General features: G+C 45.6%; 1 protein-coding gene across 1 annotated transcript in view; it reads left to right on the top strand.

Moving 5' to 3' along the window:
* Nucleotides 1-26,245, top strand: part of PLCB3 (phospholipase C beta 3) — an 869,107-nt gene that overhangs the window by 662,878 nt on the left and 179,984 nt on the right. Inside the window, exon 14 of the mRNA XM_069644864.1 lies at nt 9,334-9,529. Within this exon, the coding sequence (XP_069500965.1) occupies nt 9,334-9,529 (196 nt within the window). The remainder of the gene's footprint in view (nt 1-9,333; nt 9,530-26,245) is intronic.

Here is a 26,245-nt window from a genome sequence, read left to right on the forward strand (position 1 = left end):
TCCCACTTATCTGGGGACAAGGCAAAATAATTACCAAACCCAAGAAAAAGTTCTGGGGTGGACACAGGTCAGGAAGATTGTTCACATTTATGAAAATCTTACCTAACATGGGGTAACTGAGTTCAAAGAATCTATCCAGAAGGTCTGTCTTTGGTCCAATTTCTGTGTCAATTGTCATGAGGTCCCTATTTATTAACCTTCTCCAAAATTAGGAACCAAATCTGAGAAATGTTGTGTTGCTGCTCTATTCAGTGCTGTGTTACAAAGGAATTCAAAATTTTGGTGCGGATTTTGGAGCGATGCTCATTCCAGCATAACTTGCACGGCTGTCCCCAATGGTGCCATCCAGGGTTCAAACAATAGGCTCCAGGATGCGATCAGCTCGAACAATGTCGATGATGCGGCCAAGAAGATGGGAGTGGGTTATTTCTAACACCACCAATGGCTGTGAAGGTGGCTAGCACCTTAAGATGGCCTTGCCACAAGTGTTTCCACTTGTTCTTTAGCTATATTGTTCTTTGGCCACCTTTTTGCCTTCTCAGGCCAGGAAATGCTTTCAATGGAAATCCCTTTCTCGGGGAAAGCTGTGGCTTTCGCGAGCTAAGGGGCTCTTTGTGTGTGGTAGAGAGGTGGGCTGGGACTGTCTAGTCCCAATTCACATCCGTGGGGCATAAAAGTCTGTTGCTGGCCAGATGTGGTGACCAGTGGCTATCCACGTTTGGATAGCCCCTTGCTGGTTGAATGGTGCCGATCCTTACCACTCTTGGGCTTGCTCTCAGCCTGGATCATGAATGAAAGGAGGGCTTCTGCAATGGTTCATCAGATAAACGTTGGAACCAAGGCTTCCACCAAGAAGAGCAAAAAGCTGACAACCAGAAGACGACTCCTGAAGCTGACAAGCATCGACTCAAGTGCTGTCCCGGTAAAACCCTGCTCCTCTGTCCAGATCCCAAGAAGTCCTTTGTTGGTGCTTCGACTCCTGGGTCGCTGGGAACAACCAGTCTCGATCCTAGATCAAGGATGCATGTTTTCTGATCCTTCTGGAGTGTCCCTGGACCAACCAGTGAACAGACCAGCTCTCTCCTGGGCTACCTCATTGCAGCCATTGCTGTTCTGAAGAGAGCCTTGGAACTTGGCAATGAAACTTCAAGGATAGTATTGGCTCACAACTACTATATAAAATATATGTATAAATTCACACTTTGTGAGAATTCTAGAAAAGCATTTGATTCAAAACCAGTGCAATACATGTAATTACTGAGATATATAAAAACACAGTAAAAAACACTCTAGTGAGCACTAGAAATGTCCCTACTACTTAGTTCAGCCCTGAGACAGACGGGGGCCTAGTGCCTTAATGTAATCGGTTACAAAACATTACTTTTCAGGTAGGTTTACTATAGGAGTTAGAAGATGTCGTGGTTGCAAGTGAGAATTCCAATAGTTAGGCCATGTTCAGTTAAGAAGCTCTCTGTCCAACTACACTAAGGAAGGCTTAGAAGGGGGGTCCTACTATAGCCCACCACCAATCCGGGCAAGAGAGGGAGACCGGGCCAGAACGTTGTGCTTATCACTTGTGGGGGAGGCAGATATGTTAACTTTACCCCCCTTACTCCGATTTCTCCAGAGACAACGTTAGTTGTTTCTGGATTCCATTGAGGACACATTCTTCTTCGATTGGTCTGACCGAGCGAGGCCCGCGGGTTGTGGGTGCAAAGGTTACTTTCAGACTGTGACCACAAAAGTGATGGGTGGAAGGTTTCTAATGAATCTGTACCACTGGCAATTGCTCTGGGCAACCTTCCACACCACCGTTTTTAGCCCGTCTGCGGCATTGCATAAGGGTTCAGTCAGCTGCCGCCACCAATGGTAGCAGCCCAGCCCGAACTGCTAGGCCGGGTCCTCTCTGCACAGAAAACCAAGCAACCCCAGACATGTTTCGGCCTTGTTGGACCTCCTCAGTGAGGTGCAGGCTGGTTCCCTATGGCGCAGCGAGCAAGGGACCCTCGTCGGGGTATATCCTCTCTCACATGGAGAGACAAACTGTGACCACAAAAGTGATGGGTGGAAGGTTTCGAATGAATCTGTACCACTGGCAATTGCTCTGGGCAACCTTCCACACCACCGTTTTTTAGCCCGTCTGCACCATTGCAAAAGGGGTCCAGCCATGTGCAAATCAGTCAGCTGCGGCCACCAATGGTAGCAGCCCAGCCCGAACTGCTAGGCCAGGTCCCCTCTGCACAGAAAAGGTTACTTTCAGATGCAGGATTTAGTTTGTCAGACGTAGTGCCTGAAACCTGGTTCCAGGGACTGTCCTGCTGGTGACGAGATGAAGTCTTCTGTGGCACTGGTTTACCTCAGAAGACCTCCTGGGAGCAAAGAACATAGATTGCAGCAGGAGTCACCATGGTCAGGCGGCAAGTGTTGATGTTCAGTTGTCGAACAAAGGAGCAGGCCCTGCACATATTCTGTTGGGACTAGAACCTGAAAATACAGGAGCAGATGTCTTGTAGCGCAAGTTGAAGATCCTCCAAGATCCTAGGATCCACTTTGAATGGTGGCAACTGCAGTGTGGTACCCCAGGAGAGAGCTGGTCAGTCCACCGCGTGGCCCAGCAACATATTTATTTATTTATTTATTTACGGTACTGCATAGTCAACAAATGTTTACTACACATTTCCATATTACAAATCATGAATCTAAGTTCAAACGCAAATAAAAGAAACAAAGAGCAAAACCCCACCATTCCAACATGTACCCCTCAGCAGCATCATATACACAAATCACCAGTCCAGGGCAGTCAAAACTTGTCTCATCTTTTTTCACAGAATAGTAATATGTGCAATGCAGGCTTCATGATACCCACTCATAAAAGTATTCCAAATGTCCTCACTCATGTGGTTCCCCGTCATTTCTGCTTATCGCAGCGCCAGGAGACTGAGCTTAAGGGCAGAGGGGCAGTTGGTCACAAGATGTTTAGCAGTCTCCAATCGCATCTCGCCACACAGCCGACAGTATCTGGCATTCCTTATAATATTACTCCGATCTCCCAAAATCTCAAGATACTCAACCACATTGAACATGATTCTGAAATAATCCCAGATTAGGGAGTTACCCAAGAAATGAATAATGTAACTAGGGAAATCTCCACAAGCCTGGATATACTCCATATATTCAAAGGCATTGATTTTAGTGCCCAGATACTTACTCTGAGAGTATAGATTACCTTCATGGAGCTTTTAAATTGGTCAGTGGCATTGCTAGTACGTCGTCTAGGGCCAAGCAAAGCCACCTGTCAATGATGGACCTAGCTTTCCCCAGACAACTCAAGGACTTATACCTGGCTCTAGTCTGCAGCACTCCATACATTAACCAATTCAGTGTATTTTCCTGAGCAATGGCAAGCTTCCTGAACAAAATCAGGACAGAAATGTGGTAACGAACAAGGATCAGCACACTATTAAATTCAAGGTAGACCATCTCCACAGATAAGTTGGCTGGCAGTCTCAATAGTCTTTTTTAGTACAACCGACTCCAGTTTTGTCAGATCAGGATTGATCCCATGTGCCCAAATCTCTGTGCCATACAATACCATTGGCAGGATTTTAGCTTGGTACAGTTGGTGCAGAACTCCAATGGAGTAACCCCCTGGCCCTCAGTCTGGCATAGCGTGGTATTGGTGCTTTCTAGTGGAGGTTTCCCCCTAATTTGGAGTCTAGATTAATGGCCAGGTAGTTATAGTCAAAGGACGGCCTGAACAGCACTCCCGTCCATCCTCCACATGGTTCTCTGAGCCTTCCTATTCATTGGACAAAAGAATCATGATTTTTGTCTCATCTATGTTCACGCTAAGAGAGTTTAGGTCTGAATATATTTTCAAGGAGCTTGAGGAGGACTGGAGCAAGCTTGGTTTCAGATTAAGGAGCACAATATCATCTGCATAACCAATCATTGGATGGGTGTGTCTCCTAATTTAGCTGGAGTAGTTGGAGGGCTAGCAATAGCCTCCCCAAAGTCTGACAAATACAAATTGTACAGCATAGGGGCCAGGATGCACCCTTGCTTGACTCCCCTTCGAGTGAAGATCCGACTAGACAGGAGACCATGTTGATCTAGGGAACCTCTACCTTCTGTTCATGTAAGCAAATAATCATTTTTAGAAGGCCGGGGTGGGGGGTGCTCCAGGAGCAAAGCTTCCTTCAAAGCTTGCCCCTGTCCACAGAGTCAAAGGTTGCACCAAACTCTATAAATGCCACATAAACGGGGGTTTTTCAGATAAGCCAAGCCTGTTGTAGAATAGTGGCTAGGGCCATGGCGTTGGTGGTGGCATTAAGGCCCTTCCGAAAACCCGTTTAGTCAAATGGAATGATGTTGTTGCACTCAGCCCAAGCTCCCAGCTCTTCCAACAAGAACCTGGCAAAGATCTTTACCTGAGCATCCAGCATAGCTAGCATTCATTAGCTGCCAGGGTCAGTATGGCTCCCTTTTTTGTGGACAGTGTTAAGGATTTCAAACGGGCGAAGCACACCTTAGTCTCGGCCCAGTATGCAGCGCACAACTGAAATGCATGTGTTTTTAGATTAGATTCAATATTGAGATGATACACCACTCATATCACACCCCCTTTTCAAATACCCCGGGTCACAATGGACCATGAACCAGGCTGGTTGATAAAATATATTTATTTATTTGAAAATTAAAAGAAATCATACAATTTTTAATATGGGGCAGCAATCACCAATGGGGTGATAAGAACAATAGGAATATAAGCAATGGACTTAGTTTAACCTTCTATGGACACATCTACAAAACACCAGGGAATAGGAGCACATTTTGATTTTAGGTAAGATAGCACTTGAGTTAGAATTTCCCCCTGCAATGTTCCCTCAGCCCACAAATAATCAATTCTAAATGGATAAACAGAAACGGCAGGTAATCAGGAATGACAAAGGAAAAACAGAATTGAGATCGGACATTCACTCCCCAGACAAGAGAGAAAAACAGATTTTGAACCCTGGCAATGCTAAAAATGACACTCGGAAATGGATGAATAAATCAATGAATGTGTGTAAAAATCTTGAAACAAATGCAGTTCTTCCCTAAAGCAACAATGTAAAGGTAGGTGGAAACTATCACAAGCAATGTATAATCAAGAGCATACAGTTTGAAAATGAGTGGCAGGTTTTAAAACATGTTTGCAGCAAATGACACGGAAAATTAGCACATTTTTGCAATTCCCGCCTGAAATTACCAAAATGTTTTTTAATCAAAATGGGTGAAATATTGTAACTCGCAATGTGGTTTATGTGTTGGGATGTAGCTATAGATCATAGGTCCAATTTGGAAGTGAAATTGTGTGAGTTATGCAAGATAGAGTGAGGTGCGCTTTGAGTAAAATAACGTGGTGAAAAACAGAAAAGCGGCTTTAAAATTGATTGATACTTGACTTAAACTGGATTTAATGACAAAGGAAAAGAGAATGCCACCAGTGAATCTCCACAGTTACGCGGCCGTTGTAACCCTTCATGTGGTGTACCCCGTTTCCTTTAGGGAAAATTAATTATTTTAATCAAAATCGCTAATGGCTTATGTTCTATGCAAAACGAAAAAATGAAGAGAAAATCGGCGCTGATACTAGGAATCAAAGGCAGGGTTTCACAGATAATTCTGACAATTTTAACAAGATGTCGGGGTCAGAATAGGATGACTTGGAGATTGGGATGGAACAAAGCAAGGCAAGGTATACTGTGGTTTTCTATGGTTCCTATTGATACTCTCAGTCAACTTTAGTTAGGATTTTGGACAGTCAGCGGTTCTGGTCACCACACGAATCTGGTCTAACAAAGGACAGCTGGACCAAATCAGGGGACAGGATCAGCTGGGCATGGACTGGTTTCCGGGTAGCACTTCTGGACTGGCAATTCACTGGATAATACAGGTCACCAGGGGAGCAGGATGGCAGCAGCATGCAGTGAGTGGCGGCAAGCTATACTAGATCAAGATCCCAAAGGTGCCACAGTTTTCCCCTTGTTAATGGGAAATGATTGGGGTTTTAATATTGTAGGCCTTGCTGGAGCAGGATAGCAATGCTTGGCCTTGTAGTTGGGATCTGGATTCTGGAAGATGGGACAGGACGCCGGAGCGGGAAAGTCAGGAAGAGTGGGTGTGTATCTAGGGTCTTGTGAGGGACACTTATTTATAGTGCAAAATGACATAATGAAAGTATAAAATGGGCAGGGTTAACCACGCACGCCCCTAAACTACTTGGATTGGGCAGGGGTGCTAGTCTCCGCCTTGCTCTCAACTGGTTGGATTTCTAAGGGAATGATGTCAGGTTTATGAGGTGAGTTTCACAATGTCCAGAAACTCCCACATTTACTTCACTGAAAATCTGATTTTGCCAAAAACATACATTTCTAGAATTACAATCCCATAGCAAATTATACACATAGGTTACATATTATGTGCAGCATAGATCAGTCCAATCCTCCAGTCTGTGCAACCTTGTTTCACCCTCCTGATACATTTTGGTAATTTTACACATTAAAGATTTGGCCTAAAATTCCACAATTTTATACAGAGATCAGAATTATCCCCAGGAATGTACGTACAAAATGTTATGTTTACAACATTAATACTTTTCTTGGAATCTGTCATATTGTGTAACTTCTTTTCCCCCATGCGGCAATGAGTTTTACCAAGTTTTCAAAGAAAGCCCATAAAATTAGATTTGAAACTGCGAACTTTTTAAATTTTTACTAATTCTTGCTGCAGAGAGAAGAAAGTTTCTTTATAAAATAGTCTTTGTAGCCAAAAGGCAGTCCATTGTTACTCGATCCCTTTTATTTCTTCCTCCAACTGCAAGCAACTGTCATTTCCTTCAAGGCAAAGGGGTTTCCCATCTTAATAACCGGTTTTGTTGCCCCTTACACTTGACAGATCAGTGTCCCAGGACTTCTATTGTCCCAGCCTGGAGCACAGACGAATGTCTGACGAGCGTGTGAACTTTCTTTATCCCAGCCTATTCAAAGTTTTTCAGGCTGGCAATTTTCACCTAGGTGTCCTGGATTTATGGTGTCTCCCTTCCATGGGGAAGTTTCATGGCTGGCAACTGGGATGACTGGTTTTTCTGAGAGCTTGCAAATCCAGCCCATGTGTTTTAAACTCTTTAATGTTTTATTTTGGGCCCTGGATTAAAACTACCTGTGAAAGAAAATAGCCTATGTGTGTATTATCACCACTAACATAAACCCTTTACATTGCTAAGTAAGCAGGCTTTCATTCAACAATTTAATTTAAACAGGCCCATTTTTTTCTTCAGTCAGCAAAGCCCATGTTTCCACATGTGTAAAAAAACTGCTAGCATTTCTTTCTTTAAATTCAGTTTTGCAGCTCCCCCAGCTGCCTATACCGTCTCTGCAGCTGTAGTCATTTCCTTGAATGCGGGAGTTTTATCTAAAATATAGATACATTTACACTTGACCTGGCTCAGAGAGTTAAAGTCTCATTGAACTGCTGAGCCTGGATACATTTTGGCAAAAAAAGACGCGTGTCCCTGTGCAAGTGAAAATTAAGTTGCTTTTCTCTGAGAGTTGGTTTGACTGGGCCTGTCACTCAGGAATTATGCCTGGTTTTGGTGAAGTACAGTGAAATATCATGTGCATGACAGGGCCTTTTTATTCACTGTGGTTTTAGAATGAACAGATGGAATTAGCGTCAAAGCAGAATTTTGAAAGGGTGAAAAGTTTTCATTTTGAAGGGGATTTTTAGCTTTTAGAGCAAAGCAGTACTGCCTTTCCACTTGATTCCATATATGTTTCAGAACACACTGGCATACTTTTTCAGTGTATCCCCTTGTTCCATTTTGCCTGAATTGTGCTAGGCAGGATGTGCGCACAGGAGCCAGGGCAGCCAGGTTGCTGTTTCTTGCGCAAATGCAGCTTAATGATGTGGGGCAATGCCGTTGAGTGGGTCAGTATATCCCACAACGGGGACGATGGTAATGTACCGTCATGAAGATGGAATATTCTGAGCCAGAGTAATCCAATGGAAAAGCCAGCACCGAAAGCTCAGCAGGCACAGATTCTCAAGCAAAGGGTCGATATTGATTGTTCCCACCTGTCCAGAGGTCAAAGCACAGAGGATCAGGGTTTCACTGTGACTTGGCTGCAGGCGATGCTGGTCGACTTCAATGGTCGTCCATGGACTGCACTTCTTCATAGGGGTGTTGGCTCCAACGATGATCTGTCGAATGGCTGCAGAGTCCTCCATTTATCCAAGATTTGGACGAAGCACACCGCAGTCCACCGATGGCAAGGATCTGCACCATTCAAACTAGCAGTGGCTATCCAGTAATGGCTTGGTCCGCAACAGGCACCATGTGACCTGGATGTGGACTGGGAACAGACAGTCCCCACATCCGGCCACACATACAGGCCTGCACTTTGCCTGGGAAAGCAGAAGCTTTCCCCCGGAAAGGGCATTTCATAGGTGGCAATTCCAGACTCAAGAGTGCAGGAGGAAGGCCAAAGGATAATATGGCCAAATGACAGGTGAAAATCTTGTGGGGGGGCACAGCTATTTTAGTATGCTACCCACTCATAGAAGCCCTTTAAGGTTAGGCAAACATGCACGAGTAAAAGGTTTAAGACACAGTAGAAAAATATCTACTGTTAGCAGTCCATCCTGGACACATTGCATCTGTAACCACAACGTTACAATGGAAAAGGTTATAAGGATACAAAGTATCCTAACCACACTTCACTGTAAGGTGATGTGTGCAGCCTTACAAATACAGGAAATCCACTAAGGGAGACAATCTCCCTCTACAGATAGTCTTATGGACTGATCAGTTTCCACATAAGAATGTGAAAAAATACAAGGAAAGTAAAATAGAAGGCTTTTTGTACCTCCAAAATGTTAGGTCAGCAGTCAAAACAAAGCAAAAAGAAAGGGTGTTCATAGACGTCTATAGGAGGAAAGCAGCAAAAGGAGCTTTTTTCCTAACACTTTGACATCAGTTGGGTGGGCAGTGGTGAGAGTGACGGTCTGTACTAGTGCTCATGTCTGTGCTATAGTTTGGCAGTGTTAAACGCAGAGTAGTTATTGGTGAATCCAGAGGCAATGGCACTCTGTACTGGTTCTCAGGTTTCATCCACCAGTGAAGTATAGGAAAAGTAAAAAAGAAAATGGGGCGTTGCCAAAGGATGTGTTTCAGTACTTGTGTGGCAGCTATTTATACAAGTTGTTGAAATGTTGCATTAGTGCTCAATTCATCCACCCCTCTCTTTGTGGAGTGTAAGACCTTTCTGAAATGGCCGCTTGTTTCTGCAGCTGCAAGGGGGCGTGGCCCTGCCCAGTCCGCAGGAGCTGTTAGGCAAAATCCTGGTGAAGAATAAGAAGAGGCGGCAGCATCTCACCAAGTCATATGATGGCAGCTTAAAGAAGCGGCCCGTGGAGCAAACATCGAGCACCCTCAGCACCTACAGTGATTCGTCTAGCGTGGGTGAGCTGCCTTCACCACACCTTGGTACGTTGAGGTTTTTTTGGGATTTTTGCATAAGGGTCCTTAGAACAAAGAGTTTGTATTGTTTATTGGTTTCAGATATTTCCCTGACGAAGTATCTTTCGATGGATAATATATTGGATGATTTATTCTGTCTACATTTTGCTGCATGTAGCTTGGGTTGATTTATAAAGGAATTACATAATTTGTGTGTAATTTGCAGTTGCATTGGTCACCAGAATTCCTGCAATACCTCAGGAGGTTCATGTGGTTTATTTTTATTTATTTTGACATTAGTTAAGCGCACCGAACCCGGGGGCATCTGGGCGTTTAGCATACCTGCCTACATTTGAAAATCAAAAACCCTTAGATGTATGCCCCGCCCACAGCCACACAAGACTCCACCCATTTGCACACGATACCGACCACACGCCCTGCCCACCTGTCAAAAAGGTAAACTTGGTTGTTTTAACTGTCATTAGAAACCTGTTTGCCCTTTGCAGTGGAATGCAATAAATGCAATCATAAACAAAAACCCATAAACCAAAAATACCCATCAAACTGAAGAACCACCATCAGGTAACCTTAACGTGTACATGTTTCAAACGCCAAGAACCAATACAAAGGTTTTCCCTTGGAACTTGCAGTACTGAAATCGGCCATTTCACCTTGTTTGTTATTTTTCATGAGGTTATATAATGCAGTGGTGAGGTGTCCAGCCTGCAAACCTGATGGCTATGGTGCAACCCCTGGGGTCTTCTTTAATTCATAATTCATTAACCCGATCAGAAACTCAGGTAAGCTGATGGCATGGTTACATCATGTCAGTGTAACGTAACGTAACACGCGCTGGTGAGCATTTTCTTTTCCTGCTACATCAACCTTGTATATTTCCGTGTCAGCAGATATGTTTCAGTATGCTACACGTCTGTACCCCAGAAACCCAGGATTAAGTAACAATTACAGAAAAATGAACGCGGTAATAGTGCTTGTAATTGGGTCTCATGACATGGCAGGATTTCAAGCAGTATTTACCGGCGGTTGCATTGGCCGACAATAACAACGCAAACTGGGCTCTCTTACTTCAGGCCACATTGGGGTCGGGACTGGAGTCCGCCGGCGCTGCGCAATCCTGCAAGGATGAAGAAAAAAAAAGTAACTAAAAGCTGTCCGCCAGCAGCGGCCTCATATAGTGTGCAGGCCAGGAACATTTTGCCCCGTTTCCGGGTCTCGCCCACACCGCCACCGGATTGGCTACCGGCAGCAGTCTTTGGCAGCCAATCGGGTGGAGGATCTGACGGAACCCGGAAACAACACCAAAAACCCGGAGTTTCCAGGGTCTTCCCCGGAGACCCTGAGAAATGATTAAAAACCCAGAGTCTCCGGGGGAAAACCCAGAAGTTAGGCAAGTATGGCGTTTAGTCTGTTTTTTTCACTTTCTCCGATTCCCTACCTTCTGCTCACCTTTTCCACTTACTCTGCCCAGAGCCTGGCTTGAAAGAAACTCAAAGCATTCATTGCGCAGGAGTTCAGAAACACTGTTTGAGAAGTGTCATGAGACCAATGGAGTTGGGTACTGTGATGGGAGGTGGTCTTAATGCTATGCCGTACAGGCAATGTGCATGGGAGTGTTTTCAGGCTGTGAAGCATTAGTGGCACTGCAGGGAAAAGGATACAACCTTTCCAGGTTAGAATTTGGTAGTACCATCCAATAAAGCACAAGAGCAGTCTTCATGCATCGGGCATGGAACCATCAGTATGGCCGATGCTAGTAAACGCAGGAGCAGCTCAGCACTGGAAAGGTCCAGGAAAAGCAACACTGAAGTCAGTGTAAAATGGTCACTGGTGGGCTGGAAAGTCCCTCACGTAATCATAGCGGAAGTACCAGAAGATTGCACATTGGTCAGACAATGGTGTGCTGAGCTGAGAGAGAGGAACCCACTGTTCAAGGAAAATTCAGAGGGTACTGTCACTGTGTTACACAACTGCTGTTTCTTCGCAGAGAGTGAGAGGAGAAGATGAAAATTTGAGGAGATAAGAAGCTGAATGAAGTGAAGATGCTGAGGCATTATGGCTGATCACCCAGGGGGGATACAAGAGTTGAGTGCGCTAGGGCTCCTTTTTTTGGTGACTGAAAGCAAAGACCGGTAGCCGGATTGTGGATTGTGACAAATCATGGGATTTTGTAACTTCTCTCCAGAGGAGAGCCCTTCCCTGTAAGGCTATGAAGAGGAGCCCACTATGCAACATTCCCACTAGTGGTGGTGGCAAGCGGGACCTCACAGTTAGAGACTTCCCTACTGGGGATAGGGACTCCGTTCCGTGAAGAAACTACCTACAATGCTTTATCCTGGACCAGCTTTAACATCAGGCTTCACGTGACTCCAACAAAACAAGCCACTGTTTGTTACTTTAAAATAACCTCCAGTGTTCGATATGTGGAAAACACTGTGACGAAGAACAACCAAGCAATAGCAATTGCTCATGAGAGAGGGGGAGAAAAAGGACTATGAGCATCCGCTGACGACGACCCAGCCAAATAACAATATAAAAAGTGAAGAACGACTAGGAAGAGAGCCCTGGAACATCGGGCGTTTCAAATCAGCTTAGGTGGAGAAACTGAGGGAGAGAGGAACACCCTCTATCGGGGAGAATCAGCCTTCTGGAAGAGGATGGAGGCACAGACCGACTAAGGCTCCGGGCCGTTCAGGGGACGTCGGTCCCAAGAAAAGGAAGGTGAAGCATGGCGTGACCCAAAGAGAGAGGACTGTGCAGTACTTGAACTATGCTGATACCGCTAGAGTGTGGACTACGCAGAACCGCAGGTCGAAGAAACTGAAGCAAGGCACAATTGAGGGAATGCCAAGGACATTCAGGCCTCCAGTGTCGTTCTGACCTGATACATGGAACAGGTGACGCCGGTCTTTTTCACACACTCGTATTTTGATATGATTTGGACACTGTGTTTTCTTTGTTTCTGGAGTCTGGCAACCTCCATAGGCATCTACTTTTTGTATCATGACACACAGCAACTTTAGTGCAGTGTCACAGAGAAATCCTTCAGGTTTCTCTTAAGGTATACCTTCTCTTGGGTGAACTACTGTTCCCAAGAGTAGTAAAGTGAAATTGACTTTACTTACCCTTTTCCCATGCAGAGACAGCAGACCCCATCCTTAGTAGCCCCTTTTCCTACTTACTCATGTCAAATGTTTTATGTTACTCTCAGAACTTTAAATGGCTGGTGGCAGTGGTTTAATTTTCCTACCATTGTGCTTTTCTACCGCAGGCTGAATACTCCACTGCAGTGTACCACCCAGGGGTGACCATTGTGTCAAAATGGCCCCTGTCTTTTTTCACCATTTCTTGTTTGTGAGGCCTTTCTTGGGTTTCACTCTGTGCGCCAAACCAGGTTTAACCCTTTTGTTCGTTTTGCCTTTGGCAGGCTTCAATACTGAAGCCCGCCTTTGGCTCCAATGTGTCTGTAAGGGCAGGAAGCAAGGGAGGTGCCCGAAACTCCCTGTCCTTAGTCTCCTTGGTTACCTGAATGCACCCAGTACTGATTGGCTGGCTGTCTGTCCTTACAGGACAGCCACCCTGCTGTATGATTGACAACTAGGCTGTGAAAGAATGGGAGAAGGCTCCATAAAAGGCAAGGCTTCTTGAACTGAAGACTGAGTCGACCACTGAACGAAACATCTGACTAAGGAATCGGGAAGAGAAGCTTGCCGCATCCTCCTGGACCATTGAACTTCCCGGTGAAGCCCTGCTGCTGTGCCAAAACTGCTTTTCTGAATCGACTAGAGAAGCTCCGGAGAGGAAGACTTCTTTCCTTGGGTTGGTGAGACCAACTAACCCCAAGACGGACTTTGCTCGAAGACCTTCCCCAACTAGCTGTACTTCTTTGTTGTTGCAGGAACCGAGTGCCACGGGTCAAAAAATCCATAGTCAAGTGCAATGTCTTTAAGCTGGACCGAAGCTTCAGGAAGATCCTGAGGGCCCTCCCGAACCAGGACCACCCAAGCTCGAAACACTCACCAGAGTGCTGGACTCAAGGAGTGAAGGAAGACCACCCAGTATCCAAGATCCGCAGTGGTGCTATTTGCCGATAGCTGAAACCGCAAAGTGCCGCTGAACTGAAAAGAGCCCGTAGCCACAGCCAACCTTCGAACAGCAGTGCAGGAGTCCTCCAGACGTCCGCCCTCTTGTCCCCAGGACTGAGGCCAAGGAACCCAGGAACTGCAAGCAGAACAGAAGCCAGCTGGATCCTTCTTGGGGAGAATTCTCATTATTTCTGTGCTAATTCCCTTCTACCTTAGAGACCCCCAGCTCTTTTGCCGGACTTTGGGACTTTTTTGATTTTCTATCCTGGAGTGAGTGAGACCTTTTTTCTGATTTGGACTCTGTTTCTGTTTGGTTTTTGGAGTCTGACAAACTCCTTCGGCATCCCCTTCTGTATTGTAACACACATCACCCTCAGTGCAGTGTCACAGAGAAATCGTTTGGATTTCTCTTAAGGTTTAAATAACGTCTTTTGGATAAACTACTGTTCACAAGAGTAGTAAAGGGAAATTGAATTTACTTACCCTTTTCTCTTTGTAGACCCAGCACACACTATCCATTGTGGAGTGCTGGGGGGGGGGGGGTTACTTAGTATCCCCTTTGTCTACTTTCTCATGTAACATTTTTTTGTTACCCTCACTAAAGTGAATGGCTGGTGGCAGTGCTTTAATTTTCCTACCATTGTGCGTTTTTACCACAGGCTGAATAATCAGCTGCAGTATTGCACCCATGGATGCCCTTTTTGTCAAAATGGCCCGGTCTTCTTTTTTCGCCATATCTTGCTTGTGAGGTCCTTCTTAAGTTTGGCCCCTTTGTTCGTTTTATCTTTGGCAGGGTTCACTGATGAAGCCCGCCTCTGGCTCCAGCGTGTCTGTCAGGACAGGAAGCGAGGGAGGTTCCTGAAACTCCCTGTGCTTAATCCCCTTTGTTACAGGAATGCACCCAAAGGTTATTGACCGGCTGGCTGTCCTTGCAGGACAGCCACCCTGCTGTGCGAGGGACATCTAGGCTGATAGTGAATGGGAGAAACTCTCATAAAAGACAAAGCGTTTTGCTTCGAAGGCAGAGTCGACCACTGGACGAAGGAATCCGAAGAAGAACTTGGAAGAGACGCCTGCTGCAACTCCTGGACCATTGGTTTGCCTGGTGAAGTCCTGCTGCTGTGCTGAAGCTCCAAATTCGCCTCGACTAGAGAAGCCCTACAAGGACGACTTCTCCCCTTGGGTTGGTGGGACCAATCAACCCCAAAGTGAACTCGTTTGAACATCCTCTCAGAGCTGGCTGTACTTCCATTGCTACTGCAGGAACCGAAGTTCCAGGGAGAGGAACACCAAACCGAGTGCATCACTTTTAAGATGTACCAGAGCTCCAAGAAGATCGTCCGGACTCCCTTGAAGCAGGACTGACCAAACCTGAGCCACCTCAACAGAGTGCTGGAGCCCAGATGTGAGGAAAGTCCAGAGTGGTATCAGAGAGACCGCAGTGGTGCTCTTTGCTATAGACGTGAGGAGCTGAAACCGCAAAGTGCAACTGAATTCAAGTCTGCCCATTGCTGCCTCTGACCTTCAAGTTGTGGTACAGGAGTCCCCAGACGTCCTCCCTCTTGTCCCCACGACTGAGGCCCAGGAACAACAGGATCTGCAGAGCTACACAGGAAGAGAAGCCAGCTGGAACCATTTCTTCTTACCAGAGGTACTCTAAAGTTAAGAGGACTTACCTCTTGTTGTGTAGCCATACTGGTTCTCACTTGATACATGACTTGGTTTCCCTTGCAGAGTTGCTTGCAGCTTTGCCCCTCACAAGCCTCAATTGATTTTATTTCAACAAACGTTTCTAAAAACATTGTGCAAGACTTTTACTTGCCTGCAAAGAAGATCTTCAGCTCCCCTAGACTTTGGGCAACTTACATTGGCTGTCCTGGCTCCCCGAGAGACTCTTCTTACCTCTGACGTTGTGCTTACCTTTCCTCCAGGAAAGGGTTAATTTACTTTGCATTGGAGGGTTCAAGAAGTACTTACCAGTTCATGAATTATTTGCTAACCTTTGTTTTATTCCCCTTTCAAACCATTGCACCAAAATCAGTATTGCTCTAAATGTACCAGTGATAAATCAATGTCCACAGTGTCCTAGCTATTTAAGTCAGCTGAGGGTGTAGGAAAGTGTCTGTGTGCCACCCCCAATGGGTATCCTCTGATTAGAGAAACTAAGAGTGTTTTGAAGTATATTTTTGAAGTGTTACATGTCTTTCTTCCTTCTGAAGAAGGCTCATATAACTGACTGTCAAATAAATTAATAATTGTTTAATCAAGAAACCTTGAGTGTAAGAGTTTATTTGAATACGTGTCGCTGTGAATCTCGGTGTAAAAACCCTACTGCTCACATTGACCCCTCTTGAGATAAGCCTGGCTGCTCAGCCACACTACCAACCTGTGTAGTACAGACTTACACCAAAGGGTGGGTTACCTATTGCCAGGAGGACAAGGTTGCTGTAGTCTCCCAAAGGGTACTGCACACAGTCTTGCCTAACACTATGTGAACCCGACAGAGCGATGCCTGCAAATTGAGGGTGAACTGTGATATACGCGTGATCATTGTAATAACAAGTCTGAACACGGCTCAGGGATGTCCGCAATATATAGTTGTTTAGAAAGACATTGAGACTGTTGAATGATGCTTTTTTGAGTGAAAGACAGTAGTGAACCTGATTGAGGGAGGCTAACATTGCAAAAAGGATCAGAGGGGATCCAAGGGGCAAATAGCAATTGCCCAACGTGAAAGAATTACCAAATTAACTTTTGTTTGCTTGTTTATGGTACAGCAGGCTTTTTCAGGCAAGAGACTTTTGCATGAAAATTACTTGGCCCCGTAAGGGCCTGGTATCATTGAAAGGAACTGTAACCTTGTGCTCAAAGGTCCTGCCTTGTCCCGCGCTAAAAAAACGTGGGCAAGGGAGACCCCAGCCATACCATCCTGACTTATTTGGTGACACTTCTTTCTTTTCTTGAGAACATTGCCCCACACTATTTTGTAGCTTCGTTGTAAGGATTGGCAATAGTTTTATTTTAGTATATGCCCTTTTTATTTGACAACATGCCACTAGGACTGCCTTATTATTATTCGTAACTTGCTCCCATCCAAGATTTAGGTTTATATTCGGCGTTTCGTTTTTCTCACCCATTATTCCGTTTAAAAAATATCCTTGATCTGTGATCACTTGGGTCTGTCTTTACTGTTGCCACCATGAGTTCCTTACAGTACTCCTTTGGGAGGCGGATTGCCACATCAGCACCTCATGATATCAGAATCACCAACGCCACCAGAGGCGTAGCCAGGATTGTCTAACAAGTGGGGTCTGAAGCTTATGTAGTTAGGCCCACCACAGTGACATTAACATCTGTAAATGCCCACACGGCGCTGCTGAGTGGGCATTTACAGATTTTGGATGGGCCTTGCCCGCTCAGGCCCTACCCTGTCTACGCCTCTGAACGCCACTGCACTCATGGCAAGATATTCTAGAGACCGATGGCATAAGACAGAGAAGCCCACCAGCAGTAGCAGAACCCACAGAAACAGCTATGCTCATGATCATAGATGAGGGGAATAATTCAATAAATGCAATCATAAAAAACACCATAGACGTCACAGAGACAGGGGAAGAATAGTAGCAGGAGCTAGCATTATAAAAAGGCATGCATTGCTCAGAAGCTTGGGTTTCAGGCCCGAGACACAAGCCAACCGAATGGACAAACTTCTAGAGGACAACTGTCTTTTCGGCCCAGCAGTGGATGATGCACTAGAAAGGGCTAAAAAAGAAAACATGAGCGCCTTTAGAGCCTAGGGCAAATAGCAGGCAGATCTTTCCAGAGGCAAATGGTCCTTTCAAGCCCTCATACTCCCATTCAACAGTGCATCCTAGTACACAACAAGATCCCAGTTTATCAAGATACTTACACCCAAGGGACCAGAGGATACTTGACCACACAACATCCTCGTAGAGGACGAAGACATGGCAGAAGACAAGCCTCTAAGGCTCTGTCCCTGCTGCAAAGAAAAGTGACTATGCAGTAGTGCACCCCTCCCATGCAACCCCCAGTAGGGGGGCCGCAAAGCATCATATATCCACACATGGAAGGTGATAACTTCAGACAATGGGTAGTAAGCAAAGTAAAGAAGGGTTATTGCATCAAGCTAATAAAGAAACTGCACAACCAACCCAGAACAAGGGCTATATTGCAGGAACACCTAAAGGTCCTACAAGAAGAAATACAGGCACTCTTCCTGAATGGAGCAATAAAAGAAGTGCCAGGAAACCAGGTAAACACGGGAATATACTCTGTTTACTTCCTGGTCCCCCAAAAAGATTTAAACGAGGCCAGTGCTAGACTTAAGACCCGCTAATAAATACATAAAACCACATAAATTCAGAATAACAACCCTTTAGAGGCCATACAGCTCCTAAAGGAGGGATTTACATAACGTTAGATTTGAAAGATGCATACTTTCATATATTCTAACGTTGCAAGGTCATCAAAAGTATCTCAGATTCAAGATATTAAACAAACACTGCCAATTCAAAGTTGGAATTACCCCAGCACCTTGTGTATTCACCAAAGAGCTAGCAGTGGTTGCAGCAGAGCTACGCTGCAAGGCAATCCCAGTGTACCCCTACCTAGATGATTGGTTAATAACAGGAAGGGATGCACAAAAGTGTCTATCGCACATTGTGAACCTGCAGCACAGCCTAGGGTTCTCAATCAACGTAAAGAAGTCGAGCATCGCCCCAAGCCAGGAAATGGTATTCCTAGGGACAGTCCTAAACACACAAAAGGCAACAGCACATCCAACACCAGAAAGACTGCATGCTATACAATCACTCACTCCCCTGTTCAAAGCAGGTCAGATGCCAACACTCAGAAAACGGTGGACTCTAGGCATAATGGCATCATGCATTTCCTCAGTACCCCATGCATGCCTCAAAATGCGAATAATAATGTAGTGGCTGGCAGAAAGATGGTCACTAAAGACAGTCAAATGGGACGATCGAGTGGTAGTCTCATAAACTGTAAACAAATGTCTTCTGTGGTGGTCCGTAAGCAACATGAGTATAGGAAGACCACTAATTTCTCTTCCGCCACAACGTACAATTACAGAAGCATCTCTGGCATGGTGGGGGGGGCACACTGTCTGCACCTCACAGCACAGGGGAAGTTGTCAGCAAGACAGAAGACGTATCACATACATTTGCAGGAACTTTCTCCCCTAGGCTGATGGGACCAACTAGCCTCAAGACAAAAACTATGTTGGCGTAACCCGCGACTTGCTGCGACTTTCAAAGTTTGCAGAATCCCAATACGCTGGGTACCTCAACCATCTTTGTGAGTGCATTGTCTTCCAAAGTGCGAAACCGGCCAAAACTTTGTAGACATCCAGAGGACCCCACAAAAGCAGGAAATGTGCATCCGGAGTCCCCTCACAAGAGTCCAGGACCAAGGGATCAAGGGACTTCTAAGAGCCGCTGAATCAACGTAAATCCATTGCTGCAGAGTCCCTCTCTCTCGAGTGCTGCCGCAGGAGCCCACCAGACGTCCTTCCTTTCGTCACCACCACCAAGGACCAGGAAGAAGCGTCTGCTGCATTGCTTCCAACTGGAATAACTTCCTCAGTTCACAGCTACTGTGGGGCTTTGAGTATATTATCCTTTTGCCATTTGGGGTGCATCCTACCTTTGGGAGTGCTATTTAACCCTAGTCTTTGTTGCCCTCAACTCACTTGCACTGGCCTTTCAGCTTGTGCTTTCTTGAAGGTGACTCCTCTTGAGTTGCTGTGATTTCTTTTAGAACAATGAGTATTTAACAACATTTTTCTAAGAAGAGCATCAGAACTTTGACTTTGCCCATTGTCTGTCTTGGCTCCCTAAAGGCCTCATTCTGAACCTATTGGCTTTGGCAGTGTTTGTTCCCTTGCAGGCTTTAATTGTTGAACCCTTTTAATGCTGGGAGAATCAAACTGTTTTGATAGACTATAAGTCTGTTCTAATCTAACCTTAACCGTTCACTCCTTTAATAACTCAATACTGCAAAGGTGATACAAAATAAGTGTTATACCGTCCTCAGATGACATCACCTCTGGGTGCTGGAAAATGTGTAACACACGAATGAATTACTTCTGGGGTCTGCGGCCGAAATACCTTCAACTCTCTCTTCCTAAATACCTTCCTTCTCGAGCTCTTCGCTCATCTGCCTCCAACTCCCTCAGGGTCAGTCGCTTCTCCAAGCAACGAGTTGGTGGCAGATCACTCTCTTCGGCAGGGGCCTCTCTCTGGAGCAGCCTTCCTGCCTCCCTGAAACTCGAGGAGAACCACCTCCAGTTCCGGAAACACCTCAAAGCCTTCCTCTTTGCTTCTGCTTTCTCTCCTCCCCTCCCTTGCTGAACTCCTGACTGAAATTCCACTGATCACCTGGCCACCCTTCTGATCTCTGGCCCAGGCCCTGTCAACTGCCCACCTGCACTGCCTCCCTGGAAACCCCTGCACTTGGGGAATGTTTTTCTGTACCCCTTCAGTCCCCTTTCCAGCACTTTGTCCGCACTTCCTTGCACTTGCCTGTTGCTGTTTTTTTTAATGTGTTTTATTTATTTATCTTATTTATTCCACTTCCCATGTTCTGCACTTTCCCTCTCCCCCCTTGAACTCTTCCTTTTTTCCCCCTTCCCATGCACTTGGGCGATCTGAATGACACCTGGCCTAGTAAGATCGTTGTCTGTCCTCCCTTTGTTCCCCCTCCCCCCCTTGCCTCGTCGCGCCTTGAAACACTTGTGTATAGGCGCGTTATAAATGCCATATCATATCATACTCACCTGCTTTATTGTTCATTTGTTGAATGAAATCCTAATTTGCGATTCATGTTACAGCTAGTTACTGCTTCTTAAATAATGCTTTACATATCTTTGTTTATAAATAAATAATTCATTATATGACTTTGTGTGAAAGTGTTTACCAGGATACCTGTATTTAGTGATTTAATTGTACAGCTCTAAAGCTCACATTACCCCTCTTAAGATGGGCCTGGCTGCTCAGTCACACTAACAACTTGTGTAGTACAGGCCTATATTAAAAGGCGGGTTACCTAATACCAAGAGAGAAGTCTTGTGTAGTCACACACCAATTCTTATCTAACAGAACATTTGAGATTTTGTTCTAATTGTATATGTATTGAAGTGCTAGGAGCTCACCTCAAGATATCTCGTCATTTGCATTTTTGTAAAGGTGTTTCTTCTGTGACACCTTTTCGTTGAATTTGGGGTTTTATGTATTAGAGTTGTTTTTAGTTTTTTTTAATTCAATGTACCCATGCTCAAGACAGAACATTTTTGGAGATGGCTTATGAGTGACTGACACGTTTTTATTATCTTGGCAATTTTGAGTTTTTGATTATTTTATTTGTGTTTTATTAGTGCAAGGTTTTCTACAAACCAAAACACCAAATTAATTAATTAAAAAAATGTCACTGTTGACCCTAGTAGTAGTTTCTGGCATGTCCTGAGCCGTTGTAATTGAGTCCCATTCTTTGGAGCCTTATGAACAAGGAGCCAGAACAGAGTACAGAGGAACTGCTGAGATGGACCAACGATTTAGTACAACTAACTGGGCAAGACTGATCAGCCTACGATCAGTCGGATCCGCCGGTCAGATAGCACAGCGAGTAGCACACTTGCTTGACATCAGTGCAGAGCATGCCAACGCAGGTTTGAATCACAGCAGGGCCAAAATCAGCCTTTCATCCTTCTGAGGTCGATAAATGAGCACCACGCACTGTGGGTAATAATAAGCAGCTGAGAGCCAAGGTGAGAGCCAATCTGCTGCAGTCCTGTAGCCTATCCACATCATTTTGGCAGGAAGTTTGTTATTTGATCCAAGAACACCGCGGAGCGGTGAGCGGAGCTGAGAGCCGAGGTGAGAGCCAGTCTGCTGCAGTCCGCTGCAGACGCGAAGTAAGAGCGTGATGGAGACAGAAGTACGACCTCCATTAGCGCTAACAGGAAACGCCAGGAGTTCCAGCTTGAAGCCTGAACTGCCAGATGAACATGGCGTGGTCCGGCCGAAGTCAAAGCCGAAATTGAAAGCACCACTTAATAAAGAGGGTGCCGACCCTATGTTGGAGGCTGAAGATCTCCGGGATTTTGTGGACACCCGTACCGAAAAAACGAGAGCCCCCAGAGAGAAAACGATAGTAAAGCCCCAACCAAGATCGACAATAACTGGCTTACCGGCATTCTGGGTTTCGGCGTCGGCGAGTGTTCCTGGAATGTCGCTGCCCAACTCCGACTCTGCACCGCCTTTGGTGAATGGAGGGCGAATACACCGAGTGGCGGAGGAGGAGGAGGTGGGGACTGGCCGGTGCAAGGTTTTTACAGACGCAACCGTTCCAAAGGAGCCCATCATCACGGACGTCCGCGTTCCTGTCTCGCCTTGCAGCGCCGCAGCAGGGGCTCCGCGTACCGTCCTGGAGACGAGTGGTAGCGACGCTAGGGCTGTCGGAGGACAGCCGGCGTCTGGACCATCGCGGGGCCTTGGCTGTGGGGTAAGCGGGGGAGCCGGAACGCCGAGGGAGTTGGCCGGAAAGATCAGAGGGTTGAGGATAGTCCCCTCAACGCGACGCCTCAGCCAGATCCTTTGTGGACACTGAGCCACCGAGGGCAGGATCTGAAGAAATGAAAGAAAACGCACCATCTTTGCCTGTGGGAACCTTAAATAGTACGGACCTCGTCCAGAAAACCTTGAACATTAAGGCGATGATACATTCCTCATATAAAAGTCAAGTCCCAGATTTGAAAAAGCAAGACCAATAGGTTAAAAACTACACTCGCTGTTAAAAACCTGGTAAAGGACAACATGTTGTCCGTCGAGATTAGCTCTAGTGACTCAGAAAGAGAGCTTGATGATGTCTTCACAGAGAGTACAATAGTGGGGGAAGTGAACACAGTGAGCGACCAGGAGGACTCAAAACAAGGAAACAGAGGGTGAGCTATTAAAGCCGGTACCAAATCAACAAAGAAAGAAAAAAGTCAAAACGAAGAAGGGACAAAATCCCAGAAGGCAAATTCATTTCAACCACCCAAAAGAGGCATAAAAGAGCCGAAGCAAAGGAGCAGAGAGGAAGTAAAGGTGATGAAAAGAAAGACCCACGGCCATCCAGTTACCTTCACCTTTACTATCCTGTCCCTTAAAAGCTTTTTTTACCCAACGATACAAGCGGAAATTAACAGTGGACTCCGAGGTGTCAGATGCAGAGATGCTCGAAGTTGCACAAGAAATTCTGCCAGGGTTGAAATTAAGGAAAACGGACGAAGCCCCAACCCTAAAAACCATACTAGCAGAGAAAGAGTCCGATGATCCAGGAATTGCAAAAAAAACGGATGCGAGTGAAAATGGAACCCAGACTAAGGATAGGGGCGACGACCAGCCCCCGAGCCGACAAACAAAACACTCCTGTACCCTGATCCTTTCAGCACCAGATGATGACAGTGCGGCGCCCAACAGCAGGGTGCAAAAAATTCCAGAAACCAAAAACGATGGTGGGACAGAGGCTTGTAGAGACCAGCTTACTCCAAGTCAGCCGTTGGAGGAAATTCAAAGGTCGTCCGAAGCAAAAGACGACAAAGAACAGCGACTTGCATGGACGAAGCCTGACTTCATCACGGGGATGCAAACTATGCCTCTACCATCCGTAAGAAAAGGGGAATTCCAACGCACACCCCGAAGAGTTTTGGTAGGCCGACCACAAATGGAACAGGACCTAAGCTCCTCAATGGATTGCCAGGCCTCATTAATCTCGGATACTCCTAAAAGAGCTGAGAAAATTCAATCCTCCCCAGAAAATGGCTGGCTAAGTGACATAGCAACTGCCATCCATAAAGACTCCTCTAACAAGAAGCCAGACATGATGGCAATCATGTCAGCAATGTCTATTGTTTTAGGGCCCTTCTGTAAATTGTATGAAGCAATAAAAGAAGAGATCCAGGACAATACAGCAATCCTCTCCAATATGATCGCAAAAATGTCCCATGTAGAAAGTTATATAACGGCTGTAGAAGATCAGAAAAGTATTCAGCAAAAAAACTGCAAAATCGAGGCCCTTGAAAGAAAAATGGAATGTATGGCGCAACAAACTAGAAACACTTTACCACCACATGCCACGAAAGTGGTTAAGGCCCTTGAAGTGCAATCACAAAAGCGTACTAGTGTGACCAAAGCCCTGGAGGGCACTGTGGAGAAGAGTCAGGCAAATCCGCCTCAAAATAATAAAGATTCAGCAGCGACTGCACCTCGCAAACTGTCATTGGACACCACAATAACAACAAGGCAACCAGTGTTAACTCTAAAGAAATCAAAGGGGGAGATGGATGAGATCCAAATTCTTGATGACCACATTCCCCCAAAGAGTATCGCCCAAAGATCTCCAAGAACGGTGGAAGATTTCCTGACAGACTCTCCACTTATGAATTTATCACAACACTTGGAAACAAACCAACCAGACAGTAGTGAATATGACCCAATGTCCGCTACCACCGCCAAAACAATCACGGAAGCAAAAAACAACACAGGAGAAACAAGGCTCTCAATCGAGGATAGTGACAAATGGGAAACCGTGAAACGAAGGGCGAATCCCTCAAAAAAAAGGGGATGTCGGCGGGACAAACAGGGGACCTCAGAAAGAAAAGAAACCATAATTCCCAAGAGCGAGCCCAAGAGGCAGAAGTAGCCCGGGTGTCCAGTCCCCCTCAAGTGGAAAGAGGAAAATGGAAATGAATAGAAATGGCCGGACCCGCCTCTAAGCTCGAGCAAAAGGACCTCAAAAAAGAACATATAATTCTAAACCGGCCGACCATCCTTCAGATTATGAACAAATCTAAAGCGCATAGGTGTGTAAAGACAGAGGATCTCGAGTTGGTTGAACCATACCACAAGGACAAAATAGCCAAAGCGTATATACACGTAAAAGCAGCGGGTATTATCCACATGGATAAATCAGCTTTTGAGGAATTGGCATCAATGGGATTTTGCCTGACCGAAATAAAAAAGCCACACCGAGAGGAGCAAGACTCAAAAACATCAAAATCTAGAAACCACGAATCACATTACCACTCAAAAACAGAAGAACTGTATTCGTATAACCGATGGAACAAGCCGAGGGATGAAGAAGCGGCTCGAGAAGTGATCCAGCACTGCCGAAGAGATGGAATATGCGACCGGGTTGAGGCCTGGAACCACGCAAGCAAAAAATTACGTCTAAGACGTGACTTGGATTACAACTATCGTCCCCATGAAATTAGATCGAAAAGATCAAGAGGAAAAGATGATGACAAGCTACAATCGGGGAGCATTTCCATCTCAAAAGCTTCCGACTTGAAGACTTCAGCAAAGACAGCAGACGTCAGACATTTGAGAGGCCTGTGGGACTGGTCCACCTTCACCTGGGCGAAGAAAAGTACTAAATAGCAGCGAACAGGGCTGGACCTCGAGAATGTTGGAACGGCATCGACCACCGAGGAACGGCCCGACAAGGCCCATTATATCATAGGATCCTGGAACACCAGAAGTCATAACCATTTAACAACGCTGGGAGACGTGAACCTAGGTGCTTTTGACATACTATGTCTTCAAGAGAAGTGGCTGTTGGAGAAACCCACGTTGTATGGATTCTGTTTGGAAATCTCAGCAGCAATCAGGGGAACCTTAGGAAGACCATCGTCGGGACTGTTAACAGCCATTAAAAATGGCCTGGGACTCGAAGCACCGAAGAAATGGAAGGAATCATACGAAATGTTGGTGATCCTGACTACATGGTCCCCACCAATCCAGAAGAGCAAGGGTGCTCGACGAAACTGTTTGGCAATTATAAATTGCTATTGGAACCCTCAACGAACGACCTCCAAAGCTTTTTGTTCAACAATGAGTGCAACCATTGATCAGCTCTATGAAGAGTTTGATGAAATTGAGATCATGGTATGCGGAGACTTAAATGCCAATTGTAATAAAGAAAACCAGGGATTGTGGACAGATTCTAATCTAGAACGCAGAAGAGCATGGATGAAAGTCACCAGTTCAAGAAATCTACAAAATATAGCATCCCTTTTCCCTAACCAACTGAATATCCCAACCTGGCAACGGGGGGCCTCGAAAGCGACCTTGGACTATATTTTCATCTCAACCGCCCTTGCAGCAAACATAGTGAGTTTCAAAGTGTTAAAAATGGATAACAGCGACCACAACTTACTCACATGTATGTGGCAAGGATGGAGAACAAGAAAAGCAGTCTACATGGCCACCGTTGAAACAAATGCCCAACAAACTCGGTTACGTCTAACTGAAGCAAACCTCCTGAAAATTAAATCATCTTGGGAGGAAAAAACAACTGCTAATCACCTAAGTAAGGCTAAAGATAGACCGAACTACCTCCCGCTTCTTTTGCCCTACCAGAAACCAACAGGAGGCAGACAGACTGTTCAAACGCACCCCATTCATGCATATAACAAAGAGCTGGTAGAACAAAGGAAACTAGGGCGACAACTAAAAAGAATGGCAAAGAAATCCAATATGGAACAAAACTGGTCGGCATGGCAATGTGAAGTGAAAAGATATGCTGGTTGGCGGAAGCAAAGAAGAGCATGGCAGTACCAACT

This window comes from Ambystoma mexicanum, chromosome 2p, assembly GCF_040938575.1.
Source record: "Ambystoma mexicanum isolate Mex_15411 chromosome 2p, UKY_AmexF1_1, whole genome shotgun sequence".
In the NCBI taxonomy this organism is placed as follows: domain Eukaryota; kingdom Metazoa; phylum Chordata; class Amphibia; order Caudata; family Ambystomatidae; genus Ambystoma; species Ambystoma mexicanum.